The 16,844-nt window shown below is 40.4% G+C and overlaps 1 protein-coding gene across 1 annotated transcript in view; it reads right to left on the bottom strand.

The window, feature by feature from the left end:
- Positions 1-6,677: 6,677 nt before the first annotated feature.
- The window catches only part of LOC103507290 (ral GTPase-activating protein subunit beta), a 46,873-nt gene continuing 36,706 nt past the window's right edge, over positions 6,678-16,844 (bottom strand). The window contains 7 exon segments of the mRNA XM_026822199.1: positions 6,678-6,682; positions 6,837-6,972; positions 7,126-7,303; positions 8,765-9,022; positions 14,876-15,089; positions 15,649-15,718; positions 16,375-16,482. Of these exon segments, the coding sequence (XP_026678000.1) occupies positions 6,678-6,682; positions 6,837-6,972; positions 7,126-7,303; positions 8,765-9,022; positions 14,876-15,089; positions 15,649-15,718; positions 16,375-16,482 (969 nt within the window).

Below are 16,844 nucleotides of genomic sequence, written 5' to 3'. Positions count from 1 at the left end.
GATTCGCGGGTTCGATTCCCGCGGGAGTCTGCCAAATTCGTATCATGCAAGATGATTGATTCCTGGTGACATAGGCCTGTTGTGGGGCGGCCCACTCAGCCCTCGTGAGGAAACATGAGTAGCGTATGCTATCATAAATGCCACTAGCGACCGCGGTGCCCAGGCCATGCGTAAGTCAGCGTAAACATTAAACGCTGGATTGATTTGAAGATATTGGAAAATCTACTATGCCTGTCCAGTGAGCACCAAAGGGGTAGAAACGGCAGTTGTATGCTATGTTACTTTCTGTATTGGTGTTGTGTTGAAAAATAGTGAAACCATCGCCCCTCCTTGTTCATTTCAATTCCAGGTTATGATTCTAGTCATGGTTCCGAAATGTTTCGAGCAAGCAAAAGAACCTCGCCATAAGTGTGTCCTTCTGGAACAACTCACCAGGAAAGTTTCGCCTCCAATGTCACAGAGCTGGAAGTCGTTAACCAAGAAGTATCTGGAGCCTTCTGCTGTGGGGGGGGGGGGGGGGGGGGGGGTTTCTTGGTTCCGCCGTACTATTGGGAATTTTAAAAGGGAAAAATTTTTTTTTTTTTTTTTTTTTTTTTAATAATTAAGCAAGGTCTGTTAGTTGTAAACACTATGTATTGTACTATGTATGTTAAACCCATAAAATACACGAGACCTTGTTTAGACTGCTGAGTTACTTAAAGGCACTTTGCAGTCTCATTCGAGCAGGATAAACAAGGTATATTCTATTCTATTCTTCCTCGCCTTTTCCCATGTTTAGACGGGGTCGGCGTTTTTCGTCAGCCTCTCAACGAGCCCTAACTAGGGTGATTGCTTTGGGCTGACATTTGGTTTTGGCTACAAATTTTACCAGCGGATGCCCTTCGCCCTCAACCTTTGTTATTTCTTTAGCAAGGGGAATTCAGGCTGGTATACTCCCTGTTTAAAGTCCCTCAGCCAGACTAGGCTGGTCTACTCCCTGTTTGACGTCCCCCAGCTAATTGTGAAAACTCCTTTTTTCGTTTAACCTAACCCTATAATAACACTGGTCACTGCTCGTTTGTGCCAGTTCCTTTGGTAGCAATATTCCACTGACGTGACTTCTGCACAAGTTCCTAAAATGTCAAAGCACAAGTTCCTAAAAGGTCAAGGATACAAATCACCAAATAAATGCTGTGAAACTTGGAGCCATTACGAGATTTTACATGGGATTCATCCCTTTTTTGACAGAAGTTATAAGTACCTAGGGCTTTCAAGAATAAGCCTTTGCCTTTGGTCCACCCTGCAATAGTTTCAATCATACATACAAGTAAGGGGTGTAAGTTAGAATGATAAGTATAAATATGGTTAAATGTCAAAGATACAAATCACCAAATAAATGCTGTGAAACTTGGAGCCATTACCAGATTTTACATGGGATTCATCCCTTTTTTGACAGAAGTTGTAAGTACCTAGGGCTTTCAAGAATAAGCCTTTGCCTTTGGCCCACCCTGCAATAGTTTCAATCATACATACAAGTAAGGGGTGTAAGTTAGAATGATAAGTTTTTAAAAACATTTTTTTTTTTTTTTTTTTTTTTTTTTTTGAAAGGCAAGGTTAGCCAAGTGGTAATGGTAACACACTTGCCATATAGAAGATCCTGGGTTCCACTCATATAATATATCATTAGGTTATTATTTTAAGGCGGTCTCTTCTTGATCCCTTGTGTGCTATGTCCATTTTAGTTTAGGACTATTGCACTATCATTAGGTTTTTTTTTTTTTTTTTTTTTTTTTTGAAGAGGCAAGGTTAGCCGAGTGGTAATGGTAATACACTTGCCATACAGAAGATCCTGGGTTCCACTCATATAATATATCATTAGGTTATTATTTTAAGAAGGTCTCTTCTTGATCCCTTGTGTGCTATGTCCATTTCAGTTTAGGACTATTGCACTATCATTAGGATACACTTTTGTGTCTTTTGAGTTGACCCAGTATCTAAGTTAATAAATATGGTATGTCCTCTTACCCATCTGATAAGAGAGGAGGGACACACTAGTGGATGGACAATGTCAATGTCCATTGGACATGCTATGACACAGACCTGTAAAGTCCAGTGCAGGAGTTTCATTAGGGCATTTATTTTATTCCCATCTGTCTTGTTAGGCTTTGGAATCTCAGGTCTCACAGTAGTAGTTTAATTCTGTGTTTTATTTCAGTGATTATATTCACCACTACAGTGAGAACAATGCAACCAGTCAGACGGATACTGTAAACACAATGAAGTCCATGGCACGAGATCCCGCTAACAATTCCTTTATTTTATTCCCATCTGTCTTGTTAGGCTTTGGAATCTCAGGTCTCACAGTAGTAGTTTAATTCTGTGTTTTATTTCAGTGATTATGTTCAACACTACAGTGAGAACAATGCAACCAGTCAGATAGATACTGTAAACACAATGAAGTCCATGGCACGAGATCCCGCTAACAATTCCAATGCCAGTTCCAATTCCAACAATCCAAATGTCTATGAGACATTTGTGTACAGCACAGAAAGTAAGCTAAGGCTAAAAACAGAGTCGAGAATGGAGCATAGAGCAGCTAGAAGGAAGTGATGAGAGAGGGTAGCAATGACTTCAAATTCAAACCACATAGAACTGGAAGCAAAAAGCTCTATGCTCTTTTCTCTCCACCTAAATTTATATTAGTATGATATGTAACATTGTAACCTGCAACAGAGTCGAGAATGGAGCATAGAGCAGCTAGAAGGAAGTGATGAGAGAGGGTAGCAATGACTTCAAATTCAAACCACATAGAACTGAAAGCAAAGAGCTCTATGCTCTTTTCTCTCCACCTAAATTTAGCTATTATACTAGTATGATATGTAACATTGTAACCTGATGATACAATGTGATACATTCCTAGGGTGTATCATGCCCATGATTAATTCACCGGGTATGGAGTTGATATTCAAAGGTGACTTGAAAAAAAGTTCATACTGGATAAATTCTGGATTTAAATTGGTGTCTGGATTTAAAAAGTTCATACTGGATTCACGCAACTCGTCGCAGTCAGAAAAATTAATGTTCTTAATTGAAATAAAATTGTTTTTAATAATCGTAAGAAATATTTAAAAAAATAAAATGGGATAAAAATAAATAAATTATTCTTATCAAGACAATTTCGATTAAGATGATTTAAATTGGTGAGCTTTCGATGTCACTCAGGACATCATCTTCAGACCAAGATAGATGTTGACTCTATCACAGCAGGAGTGGTAGAGACATTGTGAAAGTAATTGTGATAAGGAAAATAGAAAGGAAGGGTATTTTAACCTAGCAGGAGTGCAGGAGTAGAAGCAGGAGTACACTTCTACTCCTGCTGCGATAGAGTCAACATCTATCTTGGTCTGAAGATGATGTCCTGAGTGACATCGAAAGCTCACCAATTTAAATCATCTTAATCGAAATTGTCTTGATAAGAATAATTTATTTATTTTTATCTCATTTTAAGTTCTTAATTGAGTTAGCTTGGAGGTTAGTGCGTCTGCCTTGTAAGTGCTAGCTGCTAGACTGCTAGGTCGCGGGTACACGGGCCGGATTCCCGGATGTTATACGAAACGGATAAGGTTCGTTTTTGGCTTTCTCCTATCCTGTCTTCTTTCGGCCACGGAGGTCGTATCTCTTGCCCGCCAAATATCCTATTTTCCTTTCGTAATGTTAATGTACATTAGCTTAATTCGAATTTTTCTTCCTCTTACAATACGTTCTCCATACACGGAATATTGTGTGGTCAAACTCTGAACGTTTTAGGTAATAGGTAGGTCCTTAAAATGTAGGGTACGTATGTACGAGTAACCACATTTACTTACCAACGACGCGACGTAAAAAAAAAAACATTATTTTCACATCAATAATAGCCTCAAAAAAATCTACTATGTGTACCAATCTACCAATGAGCAGTCTCTATTTTTCATTTCATCCCGTGCTAATTTTATAATTATAGAAGAAAGAAAAAATAGAGAACTCTACGAACTTTACAACTCGCCAATTGTAACCAACATTGCCAAAGCGAGAATTCCTCAATGGGCAGGCCACGTATCCAGGGCAGAGGAAACATCCTGTATTAAAAGAGCACTGTCAGTAGAATATAATGAACCAAGACCTCGGGGAAGACCCCGCATCAAGTGGGAAGACGGAGTGATCACCATCCTTGAAGAATTAGGGGTAGACCATCCTAATCAGTGGACAGAGATGGCACAGGACAGAAACCAATGGAGAGGCGTTGTGAATGAAGTCAAGGATCCTCGTGGTCTGTGATGGCTGTATAATAGTAGTAGCACGAGTAACCACGTTTACTTACCGACGATGCGACGTAAATAGGACAGAAACCAATGGAGAGGCGTTGTGAATGAAGTCAAGGATCCTCGTGGTCTGTGATGGCTGTATAGTAGTAGTAGCAGCAGCTAATTTTATACAATTTTCTGCCCCTCAGGTACGAGATTCATAGCCTCAAGGCCTGTTTCCACTTGTAGGGGGAAAAAATCGTGTCGTGCGTAAATGGGAACACGCTCATTTGAATCACACATCGCGGCCTTTCAGTGATGGTATTTGGTATAGGCCTGACTACTGGGAGAGTACCTAATGAAAATTTAGAAGATCAAATAAAAAAGTTAAAAAAATTCAAGAAGTGCCAGCCTACGAAGTTGACTATTGCCAGATCTGCTGTTTCATATGTTGCCAAGAACCTGGACTTCTATTTTGCACAATGATAGATCTCGTAAAAAAAAGTCCAAAAAAGAGCTTTGGGTTCTTTGTTCTTCTCCTATTTACAGTAATTATAGTCCCCCAGCTAGGCACTAGAAACTCCCTGTGCCTTAGTCAGACATTATTCTGTCGTAATCGAAGGCACTTGGATTTTATTTTAACTAGGTACTTTTTTTGTTGTTGTTATTATTATTAAGTAGTCCCTCCATCATCCACCCCTCAGCACCCCTGATTGGCGATTGAAAGGGGGCACCTGCCGACTTTTGCCTCAATCCCCCGTTCATTCCTCAGTTTACCTACCTATATCTGTTAATACTTCATTTATCAACTTGTTATTACAGGCGTTGGCAGAACAGGTTGGCACATTGACGGCTCATTTCAGCCGGCTCCGTTTGCCTACTCCCTCTACCATATGGTCAGCGTACCTAAACAAGGTGCTACGTCGTTTGCCCCTCTGACCGAACTGATTGAAGGATTACCCGAGAAGAAAAGAAAAGAATGGGATAGACTTTGGATGCTGAGCGATCGCAGATCTGGCCCTATTCATCCCTTGATTTACTCGCATCCCGTTACCAAAAAGAAGGTTTGTATGAGAGGTTACACGGAATGCTGAGCGATCGCAGATCTGGCCCTATTCATCCCTTGATTTACTCGCATCCCGTTACCAAAAAGAAGGTTTGTATGAGAGGTTACACGAAATATTGTGTGGTCAAACTCTGAACGTTTTAGCTAATAGGTAATAGGTAGGTCCTTAAAGTGTAGGGTACGTATGTACGAGTAACCACGTTTACTTACCGACGATGCGACGTAAATAGGACAGAAACCAATGGAGAGGCGTTGTGAATGAAGTCAAGGATCCTCCTGGTCTGTGATGGCTGATGTATAGTAGTAGTTTGTTCAGTTTGAAATCATCGGTGTTTTCATCGCCAGAATCTGAGAAGAGAAATGAATAAATATGAAAACAGGGTCAATTATCTACTCATGGATATGGCAGTATTTTATTTGAGTTGTCAATAAGTTTTGTTAGAAGGAACACTTTATTCCTGATCATAATCATCATTCATGTGGCAGAGTGGTGTAACTCTGCCATCTCTCTTATTAATCTGTAGGTACACCTACTTATGTATTGTGTGCTTCCATTTTCGACTCATTTTCCTCGTGCACTACAGAATTTAACAGCCCTCTCCACTTGAATCATGCATTAAGTATATCTACCAATAAGCATAACTATAAAATATGAGACATAAGACAGTAAGTACCTTTATCAAGTCCTGATTCTTCAGTTTTCTCCTCACACATTAATCCTCCTCCATCCCCTCCTCCAGTGTCTTTCTTCTTACACTTCTCTTTGTCTTCATTACTTCTAATAGAGCAGGAAAAATGAGGACCAACGGAATTTTTCTTTTTCTTCTACGACTTCTAGATCCCGAGATAAATGGATTTAAAAAATACCGATAAATCGTGAACTTTGACGTCACGGCATACGCTCCTGTAGGCGATGACGTCATAATTCATGACTCCCGCTTCGTTTGTTTGTGCGCAAGCGTTTCTGCACATTGAGACGTGAAATCTGACGTCACAACTCTTAAACTTTTTCATTAGAACGGCAATCAAAAATTGACTTTTCGACCTCTTAAAGTTACTTATTCGGAGTCCTTTTAAAGTTACTTTGAATCGAACCCGCGGCCTAGCGCTTACAAGGTAAGACGCCTTACCAACCAAGCTAACTAGGCTGACAAATAAATCCTTGATTTAAAACACAAAAGATTAGTAGAACTAGATAGTTTGAAGGATAGCGCGTAAGCCTTGTAAGCGCTTCGTCACGGGTTCGATTTCCGTCCGGGGCGAACTTTATCCTAAAAACGGATAAGATTCGTTTTCGACTTTCTTCTACCTATCATTCTTTTTCTTCAGTTTTGGGACCTTAAGACCTTTTTCTAGCCTAAGAATCAAATTGGTATCTTCAGGTACGATAGGTTTACGATTTTCTAATTTATTTTACATAGCCATATGATACGATTTTCCTGAGGAAGCGCTTCTAATTAACCACAAAGAAGAAACAACTATGTAACGAGGGTAATGAACTAATGACTTACGAGATTCAGTGTTGCCAGACTCTCCTCCTGGTGTTGTATGGCGACCTGTCCAGCCAGGGTGTGAATGTACCGCTACAGGCCACCCTAATGAATACAACATGTCTAGGAATGAAGAGGATACGGCTGAGTCTGACAGCTGAAAACCAAACAATGGATGTATTAAAGGTACAGTGTGTTAACTTGGTTGGTAGAGCGTCTGCCTTGCTAGGCCGAGGGTTCGATTCCCACCCGGGGTGAATTTTATGTTTCTGAAATTGTTGTTCAGGACAATCTCTAACATTCAACTTACCACGTTGGCTAATATCTCGTCGGCTTGTTTTTGTCCGTTTCTCACATAGAATATATGGCACGTATCACAGGTTCGAGTCCCGATACTGTCCAAACTCTTCAGGTCTGCACAGAAATCCGCATGCGTTGTGTCTAGAGCCAGGATTTGCGGGACACCTCCTGTGGTTGAAGTAAGGGTTCTAGGAATGATGGTTCACGAAATATGCGCTTGTAACAAGCCAATATCAAAAAATGTCGAAAGTTATATCCACTTGTGGTTGAACTCTGAGGATGTAAAGAAATGATGAACCGAAATGAGATCCAGGTTGTAACTCTATAGTTTTATATTAGTCTCATTTTTGAGGAACGAAACCGATTAGTTAAAAGCCCATTTCTAAAGGAAAGCTGATATTCAAAGAAAACAAGGAAATTGGAACGATATCGAGAGGGAGCAAAGATACAAGGATCGAAATTGGTGGAGAGGATTCATATATCGACCCGTCCCATGATGTAAGGATTGATTGATTCTAAAGGAATTTAGCTCAAAACCTAAATGCATAGGAAATATTTTATCGGGAGCAAAGATACAAGGATCGAAATTGGTGGAGAGGCTTCATATATCGACCCGTCCCATGATGTAAGGATTGATTGATTCTAAAGGAATTTAGCTCAAAACCTAAATACATAGGAAATATTTTATCTCCTTTCGCCCATCTGAAGGGACATATGACGGAATGCGCATGCTACAACACAGACCACACGAGTGTAACGTAGTAGTTGTTTAATTAATTCGATATTTTTTGAAGAGGTATTGATAGGCGGAATGCGTATGCTACAACACAGACCACACGAGTGTAACGTAGTAGTTGTTTAATTAATTCGATATTTTTTGAAGAGGTATTGATAGAGAAAGGAAAGCTGATATTCAAAGAAAACAAGGAAATTGGAACGATATCGAGAGGGAGCAAAGATACAAGGATCGAAATTGGTGGAGAGGCTTCATATATCGACCCGTCCCATGATGTAAGGATTGATTGATTCTAAAGGACTTTAGCTCAAAACCTAAATGCATAGGAAATATTTTATCTCCCCTCGCCCATCTGAAGGGACATATGACGGAATGCGCATGCTACAACACAGACCACACGAGTGTAACGTAGTAGTTGTTTAATTAATTTGATATTTTTTGAAGAGGTATTGATAGAAGGAGGGAACTGTAACTGCTAAGGTCTTATCATCCCGAAATTGAAGAGAGAAGGAAGACAGAATAGGAGAAAACCAGACGTTCCGAAAACGAAACCTTATCTTTTCAGGATAAAATGCGCCGCGGGTGGGAATCGAACCCGCGGCCTAGCGCTTACAAGGCAGACGCGCTAAAAACCTCAAGAATAAGCCTTTGCCTTTGGCCCACCCTGCAATAGTTTCAATCATACATACAAGTAAGGGGTGTAAGTTAGAATGATAAGTATAAGGTTTCGTTTTACCATGAAATATGGATCTCTGGCTACATTAAAAAGTTTGGCAAAATCAAAAGTATAAGTACTAATTCTAACTTACCTATGGTACTCAATGAAATATCGGACACTGTAAAGTCCAGTTGGTTGTATATGGTGTCGTTTTAACATAAAATATGGATCTCTGGCTACATTAAAAAGTTTGGCAAAATCAAAAGTATAAGTACTAATATTAGCTTGGACAGGAAACCAAAGTGCGACAGGAAGAGGCGGGCTGTTTGAAATTCCTGACAGGCAGGGGGCGGGGCACATTCCTCGCTCAGGTGAGAGGATCTGGTTTGGGACTGAGAGTTCGGGGTTCGAAGCTTGGCCTCGGCTTTGGTTTGTTGTTCGATGAGTTTGCTGAGTTCATCGTGACTAGGGTCGTCCAGGATGAGACTATCCAAGGTGGGGATACACTTGTCACTGTCAACAAACGATGGATAATATTTACATATGTTTGCATTTGGAATTAAACGGGGCACAGTTAGCCCAATAGTAAGTTGTTTGTCATACAAAATTGTATTCGTATCTACTACCTATCATGAATAGTTGAATACAAGTAATACAATGGGTTACTTTCTGGTGTTCTCGTGTTGACCCAGTAGGTAGCCAAATGGAAAAATGTAAGTTAGAATGATAAGTATATGGTGTCGTTTTAACATAAAATATGGATCTCTGGCTACATTAAAAAGTTTGGCAAAATCAAAAGTGTAAGTACTAATACTAACTTACCTATGGTACTCAATGAAATATCGGACACTGTAAAGTCCAGTTGGTCCGTAGCATCCACAAGGGAGCATGACAGCATCTCACTAGAATCCATCTTCACCAAACTTAGAACCACACGTGAAAAAAAAATTCAGAAATCCAACAGGAAAGAAAAATAGCTAGTCGAAAAGAAAATCACACTTGGAAGAGAAAATTTTCCGCTTGGAAATTCGAAGGAAAACTCGCCAGAATTTATAGCTGGCCACTCAAATTATTATGGTTCACGAGTTTACAAGGTACGGAAGTTAAACAGCCAGGCTAGTTAGCTCGAAAGGTAGCGCGTTTGCCTTGCAAGTGTCAAGTCGCCGGTTTGATTTCCGCCCGGGGCTAACTTCACCTTAAACCGATGAGGTTCGTTCTCGTAACGGCTGGTTTTCTCCTACCCTCTCTTTGACTTCGGAAAAAAAAGACCTCAATAGCTACAAAACCCTCTTCTTCTTGCTCTTCGCCTTTTTCCCGCTTATGCGGGGGTCGACTCGCCAGAATTTATAGCTGGCCACTCAAATTATTATGGTTCACGAGTTTACAAGGTACGGAAGTTAAACAGCCAGGCTAGTTAGCTTGGAAGGTAGCGCGTTTGCCTTGTAAGTGTCAAGTCGCGGGTTTGATTTCCGCCCGGGGCTAACTTCAATTTAAACCGATGAGGTTCGTTCTCGTAACGGCTGGTTTTCTCCTACCCTCTCTTCGACTTCGGAAAAAAAAGACCTCAATAGCTACAAAACCCTTTTCTTCTTGTTCTTCGCCTTTTTCCCGCTTATGCGGGGTCAGCGTTTTAAGTCAGTCTTTTCCAGTCCGCTCGGTTATGAACTTCGTTTCCATTCAGTTCTTTTTCTCTCAGGTCTTGATATATACAATTCTTTCATATTTTCTGGGGCATTCCTCTTCTTACCCTCCCTTCAAGTTGTATCTCTACAGTCTGCTGTCAATTCCAGGTACAATTCCCTCTAAAAAAAAAATAAATAAAAAAAATAAATCCGCTCGGTTATGAACTTCGTTTCCATTCAGTTCTTTTTCTCTCAGGTCTTGATATATACAATTCTTTCATATTTTCTGGGGCATTCTTCTTCTTACCCTCCTCAAGTTGTATCTCTACAGTCTGCTGTCAATTCCAGGTACAATTCCCTCTAAAAAAAAATAAATAAATAAAAACAGTGGAGGAGAAATTTTGTCACCAAAACTCACCTGTCGCTATCTAATCGCCGACGTCGACACATATTGAGCGCAGTCTGTCGCACCAAATCCCCCACCACACGTCTACTCACTACCATACCCTCTACCAGGGGCGTAGCGAGGTTCAGTCTACCCGGCGGACCCTGTAGTTTAACACGGAGTAGTTCACTCTGTAGGGAATGCAGGAATATGACACATACGTCTCGGGGTTTGTCACTGGTAGACTCCAGCCCTGTGCTGCAGTACGCGAGGAGGTCGGCTGAAATGAGAACCAGATAAAAATACAAACCGGGTTTGTAGCCGGACTGGCCGGCCATTCACTATCGTCTGGCTGTGGGACTATAAACAGGGAAGAGAACAGCTAACTCTTACCAGCCAAGCTAGCGAATATGACACATACGTCTCGGGGTTTGTCACTGGTAGACTCCAGCCCTGTGCTGCAGTACGCGAGGAGGTCGGCTGAAATGAGAACCAATAGGGATAAAAATACAAACCGGGTTTGTGGCCGACCATTCACTATCGTCTGTCTGAGGGACTATAAACAGGGAGAAGAACAGCTAACCCTTACCAGCCAAGCTAGCTGACAGTTTTTCAAAGAGTTCTCTTTGCTTTTAAAGAACAAGCACAAGTCCTCATGATGGTGGACTGCGGTTCAGGACAATTCAGTGAAGAAGTATACAGGACAAATAGTGAAGAAGTATATGTTTATCATTTCAACCTACCTAGTCAAGATGGACCTTCACAAAGTTACAGAATCTTCAATCTATTGTTTGAGAAAATGAAACATGGCTAGATACCGGGGTGATGGTGTATGGCAGACACAAAAAGATATCTTTTCTGTATTCTGCCACCATCATTCGGCAAAAGCCGCTAAAACAACAACAACTACGACAACAGGTAGACCTGACAGATAGAGTATATGTTTATCATTTCAACCTACCTAGTCAAGATGGACCTTCACAAAGTTACAGAATCTTCAATCTATCGTTTGAGAAAATGAAACATGCCTAGACACCGGGGTGACGGTGTATGGTAGACACAAAAAGATATCTTTTCTGTATTCTGCCACCATCATTCGGCAAAAGCCGCTAAAACAACAACAACAACAACTACGACAACAGGTAGACCTGACAGATAGCTTGGGTAGCTAGAAGGGTGGCCCGCCTGCCTTGTAAGCGCTAGGTCGCGGGTTCGATTCCCGCCCGGGCGGACTTTATCCGAAACAGATACAGTATATGTTTATCATTTCAACCTACCTAGTCAAGATGGACCTTCACAAAGTTACAGAATCTTCAATCTATCGTTTGAGAAAATGAAAGATGCCTAGACACCGGGGTGACGGTGTATGGCAGACACAAAAAGATATATCTTTTCTGTATTATGCCACCATCATTCGGCAAAAGCCGCTAAAACAACAACAACTACGACAACAGGTAGACCTGACAGATAGCTTAGTAGGTAGCTTGAAGGGTGGCCCGCCTGCCTTGTAAGCGCTAGGTCGCGGGTTCGATTCCCGCCCGGGCGGACTTTATCCAGATAGGTAAGGAGAGGAGGGTAAAAGTTTGACTTACAAATAGGAAAAGAGAATGAGTCCTGGAAACTCTCTAGCCACACAATCATCACTATGGTGTTGGGTGCTGGGGATTTCCTCTTGTGTTCCTGGGCAGAGTGTTGGGGATTACTATGATGATCCACAGATACCGAACGGGTAGGTTTATCCTGAGGACCTAGTAGGACGCTGGATCTCTTCCAAGAATCTGAAATCAAAAGGAGAGAGAGAAAAAAAAAGATCAAAATTAAGAGAATGAGTCCTGGAAACTCTCTAGCCACACAATCATCACTATGGTGTTGGGTGCTGGGGATTTCCTCTTGTGTTCCTGGGCAGAGGGTTGGGGATTACTATGATGATCCACAGATACGGAACGGGTAGGTTTCTCCTGAGGACCTAGTAGGACGCTGGATCTCTTCCAAGAATCTGAAATCAAAAGGAGAGAGAGAAAAAAAAGATCAAAATTGGGGTCGAGTGGATTGGAACACATCACATGCCTTCAGGCACACTTCATTTGTCAAGGGTCTCGGCTTTCCTTACCCTTGGGATCAATTTAATTTGAAGAAACCATTAACTGATGAAAATTTGTAATGAAACAATAAGTTGAAAATGAGAAAATCCTTTAGCCCACGAGTACCAAGATCTACAGAGGTCGCAGTGTTAATTGCATACTCTCTTGGGAGAGGAGCAACCAGTCCCATAATAAATAAAATAATCAATTTCCTCACGAGGCTGAGTGGGCCCCACACCAGCCAGTCACGGAATCAATCATTTGCATGATACAAATTTCCAGACTCTGCTGGGAATCAAACCCGGGTCTTTCATGTGCAAGGCGAGTGCAGTGACCACTACACCACCAACGCAGGCAAATAAAAAACCTCGTCACATATGTAAAATTCCATACCTTGGCTGGGATTGATCACTACAGCACCAAGACAGGAAATGCCAAGTAAAATAGTGCTGGAAGATAGCACAACTTTGGTTCCACATATCCTATTTGGATTATCAGCTCAGCAATAACTGAGACTGCGAACCTACCTGTGGACTGTAAAGTTACCCTAAATATGGAAATATGTAGGTATTGGTATCCTGATAAAAATAGCGTGCTTAATCTTTGATTTCAACAGGATTATTGGTTGTATGATGGAGGTTAGGCGAGAGACAATATTTACTTAACCTAACATGTCTTCAAACCAATCTGAAGCTGCAATCAGTGAAGACAACACTAACCCGTATGTTACCGTAATCTCTGTGGATTATCAGTCACAACCAATTTTCCCTCCTGAGCAGTACAGGTAAGGGTAATTACGCAGAAGCCACGACAGTGGAAAAGAAGCTCCTTTTGTATTTAACCTAACCCCATAATAACACTAATCACTGCTCTAATTCTTTATCTATTTCCTCCTTTAGATCACCTTTGTTATCACTGCCCATTTTCTCTTCACATTTATCAAGAGTTTTCTGAACATCATCATCCTGTCCGTTTTCTTTATCCTCAAGTTTTTCCTGCTCGATAGTTTCTTCTTTTCCTTCTTCATTTACGTGTTCTACCGAGATATTCAGTTGTTCCAGTTTTTCATCTATATCAGGGAGAGCAGCTTCAGTAAGCTCCACTGGGGTGTTGTAGTGCACGTTGTCTTCCGAGTCTGAAAATAAGGAAAACTTTCAATGGGTGACTTTTTTTCCTAAAACAATTTGGTAATTATGCAGAAGCCACGACAGTGGAAAAGAAAGCTCCTTTTTGTATTTAACCTAACCCTATAATAACACTAATCACTGCTCTAATTGTGAAAACTCCTTTTTTCGTTTAACCTAACCCTATAATAACACTAATCACTGCTCTAATTGTGAAAACTCCTTTTTTCGTTTAACCTAACCCTATAATAACACTGGTCACTGCTTGTTTGTGCCAGTTCCTTTGGTAGCAATCTTCCACTGATATGGATAATATTTACATATGTTTGCATTTGGAATTAAACGGGGCACAGTTAGCCCAATAGTAAGTTGTTTGTCATACAAAATTGTATTCGTATCTACTACCTATCATGAATAGTTGAATACAAGTAATACAATGGGTTACTTTCTGGTGTTCTCGTGTTGACCCAGTAGGTACCCAAATGGAAAAAAAAAGGAATTTTAATTGTGTTAACCATAAATGCTTGTCAAAAATGAATGGATAATATTTACATATGTTTGCATTTGGAATTAAACGGGGCACAGTTAGCCCAATAGTAAGTTGTTTGTCATACAAAATTGTATTTGTATCTACTACCTATCATGAATAGTTGAATACAAGTAATACATACAATGTGTTACTTTCTGGTGTTCTCGTGTTGACCCAGTAGGTACCCAAATGGAAATTATATAAAAAAAAGGAATTTTAATTGTGTTAACCATAAATGCTTGTCAAAAATGTCGTTCCCCGCTGAATACACTACGGAAATACAATAGTCCGTCCCTTATACCTTTTTATTACTATTGTAATAATAAAGGAAGGACGGACTAAAAAGGAATTTTAATTGTGTTAACCATAAATGCTTGTCAAAAATGTCGTTCCCCGCTGAATACACTACGCTAAAATTTCTGACTTGACTTGGACTTTGAACCACCAACCTCCAGATCCAGAGTCCACCTTGCTAACCACTACACCACTGAGGTTGGTCCAAATGGAAATTTGAAAAGTACTGTCTTTTCTCGCCCATCTGATGAGGGACATACTACGAAATGGTCATGCTACGACACAGAAAAAAAAGAAGACTTCTTAAGGAAAAACTTTTCGCTATTCTTACATTTGATGTTCAGGTATTCGCTCCACGCTATCCGGGAAATACTTGGGTCGAGGTAAACTCCTAACAGGGGGATCATCCAGGGGTAAAGGTCGGCCGGGATTCGTCAGATGATGTTTATGATGGGATCGGTGACGCGGTAGATGCCTCAGTTGTAACGTCCAGGCTAGACGGCCGAATGAGTTACGAATCAGGAGGGTGACGGTAGGCTGAGGATCTGTCGGAGGGGAAAAATAAAATAGACTATTACACCCGAACTGATTTATTTTATTATTATTTTTGAAGCGGTTTGCTAGAGGGAGCTGTAACTGCTTTACCACAAAAATTCATGATTTGAATTGATTCCATTTAAAAAAAAAACTTTTTTTTTCTTTAAGAGGTTTGATAGAGGGAGCTGTAACTGCTAAGGTCTCATCGCGTCCCGGAATAGAAGAGAGAAAGAAGACAGGATAGAAGAAAGCGAGAAAGTCAGTCCTTCCGAGAACCAACATTATCCGTTTAGGATAGAATCCGCCCCGGGCGGGAAACAAACCTGCGGCCTAGCGATTACAAGGCAGACGCGCTACCAACCAACCTACGAGTAACTAGGCTAGCAGGAGTCGAAATTCAAAGTCAAACAAAGCAGGAAGTGCGTTTGTTTAGCTATGTATTTAGTCATAATGAAACTTAAACCGATTTTAAACTCAAATTGTGACCCCGACCATTACTTACGGCAGCACCTCTTTAAAGATAATAATAGAAAGTAAAAAATTGCTTAAAAATTAAAAATTCAAGACAAATAAGGGATACTTCATCCAGGAGACAGGATAGGGACTCTGGACCACAGATTGACGGGAAATAGCCCACCTGTATGAAGAAATAATATGGAGAGGGTGAGCATTTCAACGAGAATTAAATGACATTTTTGGTTTGCCTGTGAGTGTTGGCACTTTTTATAGGACTTAAAGTAGAATAAAATTAAAATAGTGAGCATTTCACTATTTTAAATATGTCCAGGCCCATGTTTTGAGTTTAAAATTAATCTCTTTGTTACCTAATTAATCGAATTATGTACTTTTTTCTTATTATATACCGTACCTATTAGCTAAAATTCCCCTTAGGAATGAGCTATTCATTTCTAGGCAGTCACAATTTTGGGTCGGGACTCCGGGTTGTTTTATTTTTAATTCAAAAGTCTCAACCTGATGACGAGCACATAACAACGGGATGAGCATCTTACGACACAGACCCTTGAATTCCGATATAGCAGATGTTTCATCTTCTTCTTCCTAGCCTTTTCCTGATTAAATAGGGTCGGCCTTGATTCATCGCTAGATGTTTCATAGCAGTTTCATCGCTAAGAAATAGAAAAAGCTGGTGAAACACTTACGACACAGACCCTTGAATTCCGATATAGCAGATGTTTCATCTTCTTCTTCCTAGCCTTTTCCTGATTAAATAGGGTCGGCCTTGTTTCATCGCTAAGAAATAGAAAAAGCCGGTGAAACGCCAATCATACATACCTGTTCCAAAACAAAGGTTAGGAGGGCCTCCGCAGCGTCTCTCACTCGAAGGGATGCGGGTTTGAGTTCCTTCTCGTCCTTCATTTTAACTGGTTCACCAGGTTTACCCTGAGTGAGAAAAAATAGCTCAGTTAACAACTATAAGGCCTATTTGTTTTATTTATTATTCAGGGTGTCTACCAAAATGGAAAAATAAAATTCCCTGATTTTTCTAGGTTTTCCAGTCCATTTTTTTCCAAATTTCCAGTCTACTTTTTCAAGATTTTCCAACCTATTCCCACTGCGTCACAACAGATTTTTTTTTTTTAAGTAATGTTCTCAAGCCTGTTCAACATTAACTCTCCAATCTTTTTTCATCCCACTAGGGTAAGTGCTTAAGTCCTCCATTTGCACATGAAATAACTGCGCCGCGTTTTTTTTTTTTTTTTTTTTTTTTTTCTTTTTTCCGCTTTCCCTTTTCTTATATCCTG

This window comes from Diaphorina citri, unplaced genomic scaffold, assembly GCF_000475195.1.
Source record: "Diaphorina citri unplaced genomic scaffold, Diaci psyllid genome assembly version 1.1 scaffold303, whole genome shotgun sequence".
Taxonomy (NCBI): Eukaryota; Metazoa; Arthropoda; class Insecta; order Hemiptera; family Psyllidae; genus Diaphorina; species Diaphorina citri.
This window is presented reverse-complemented; position numbering and strand designations above follow the sequence as displayed.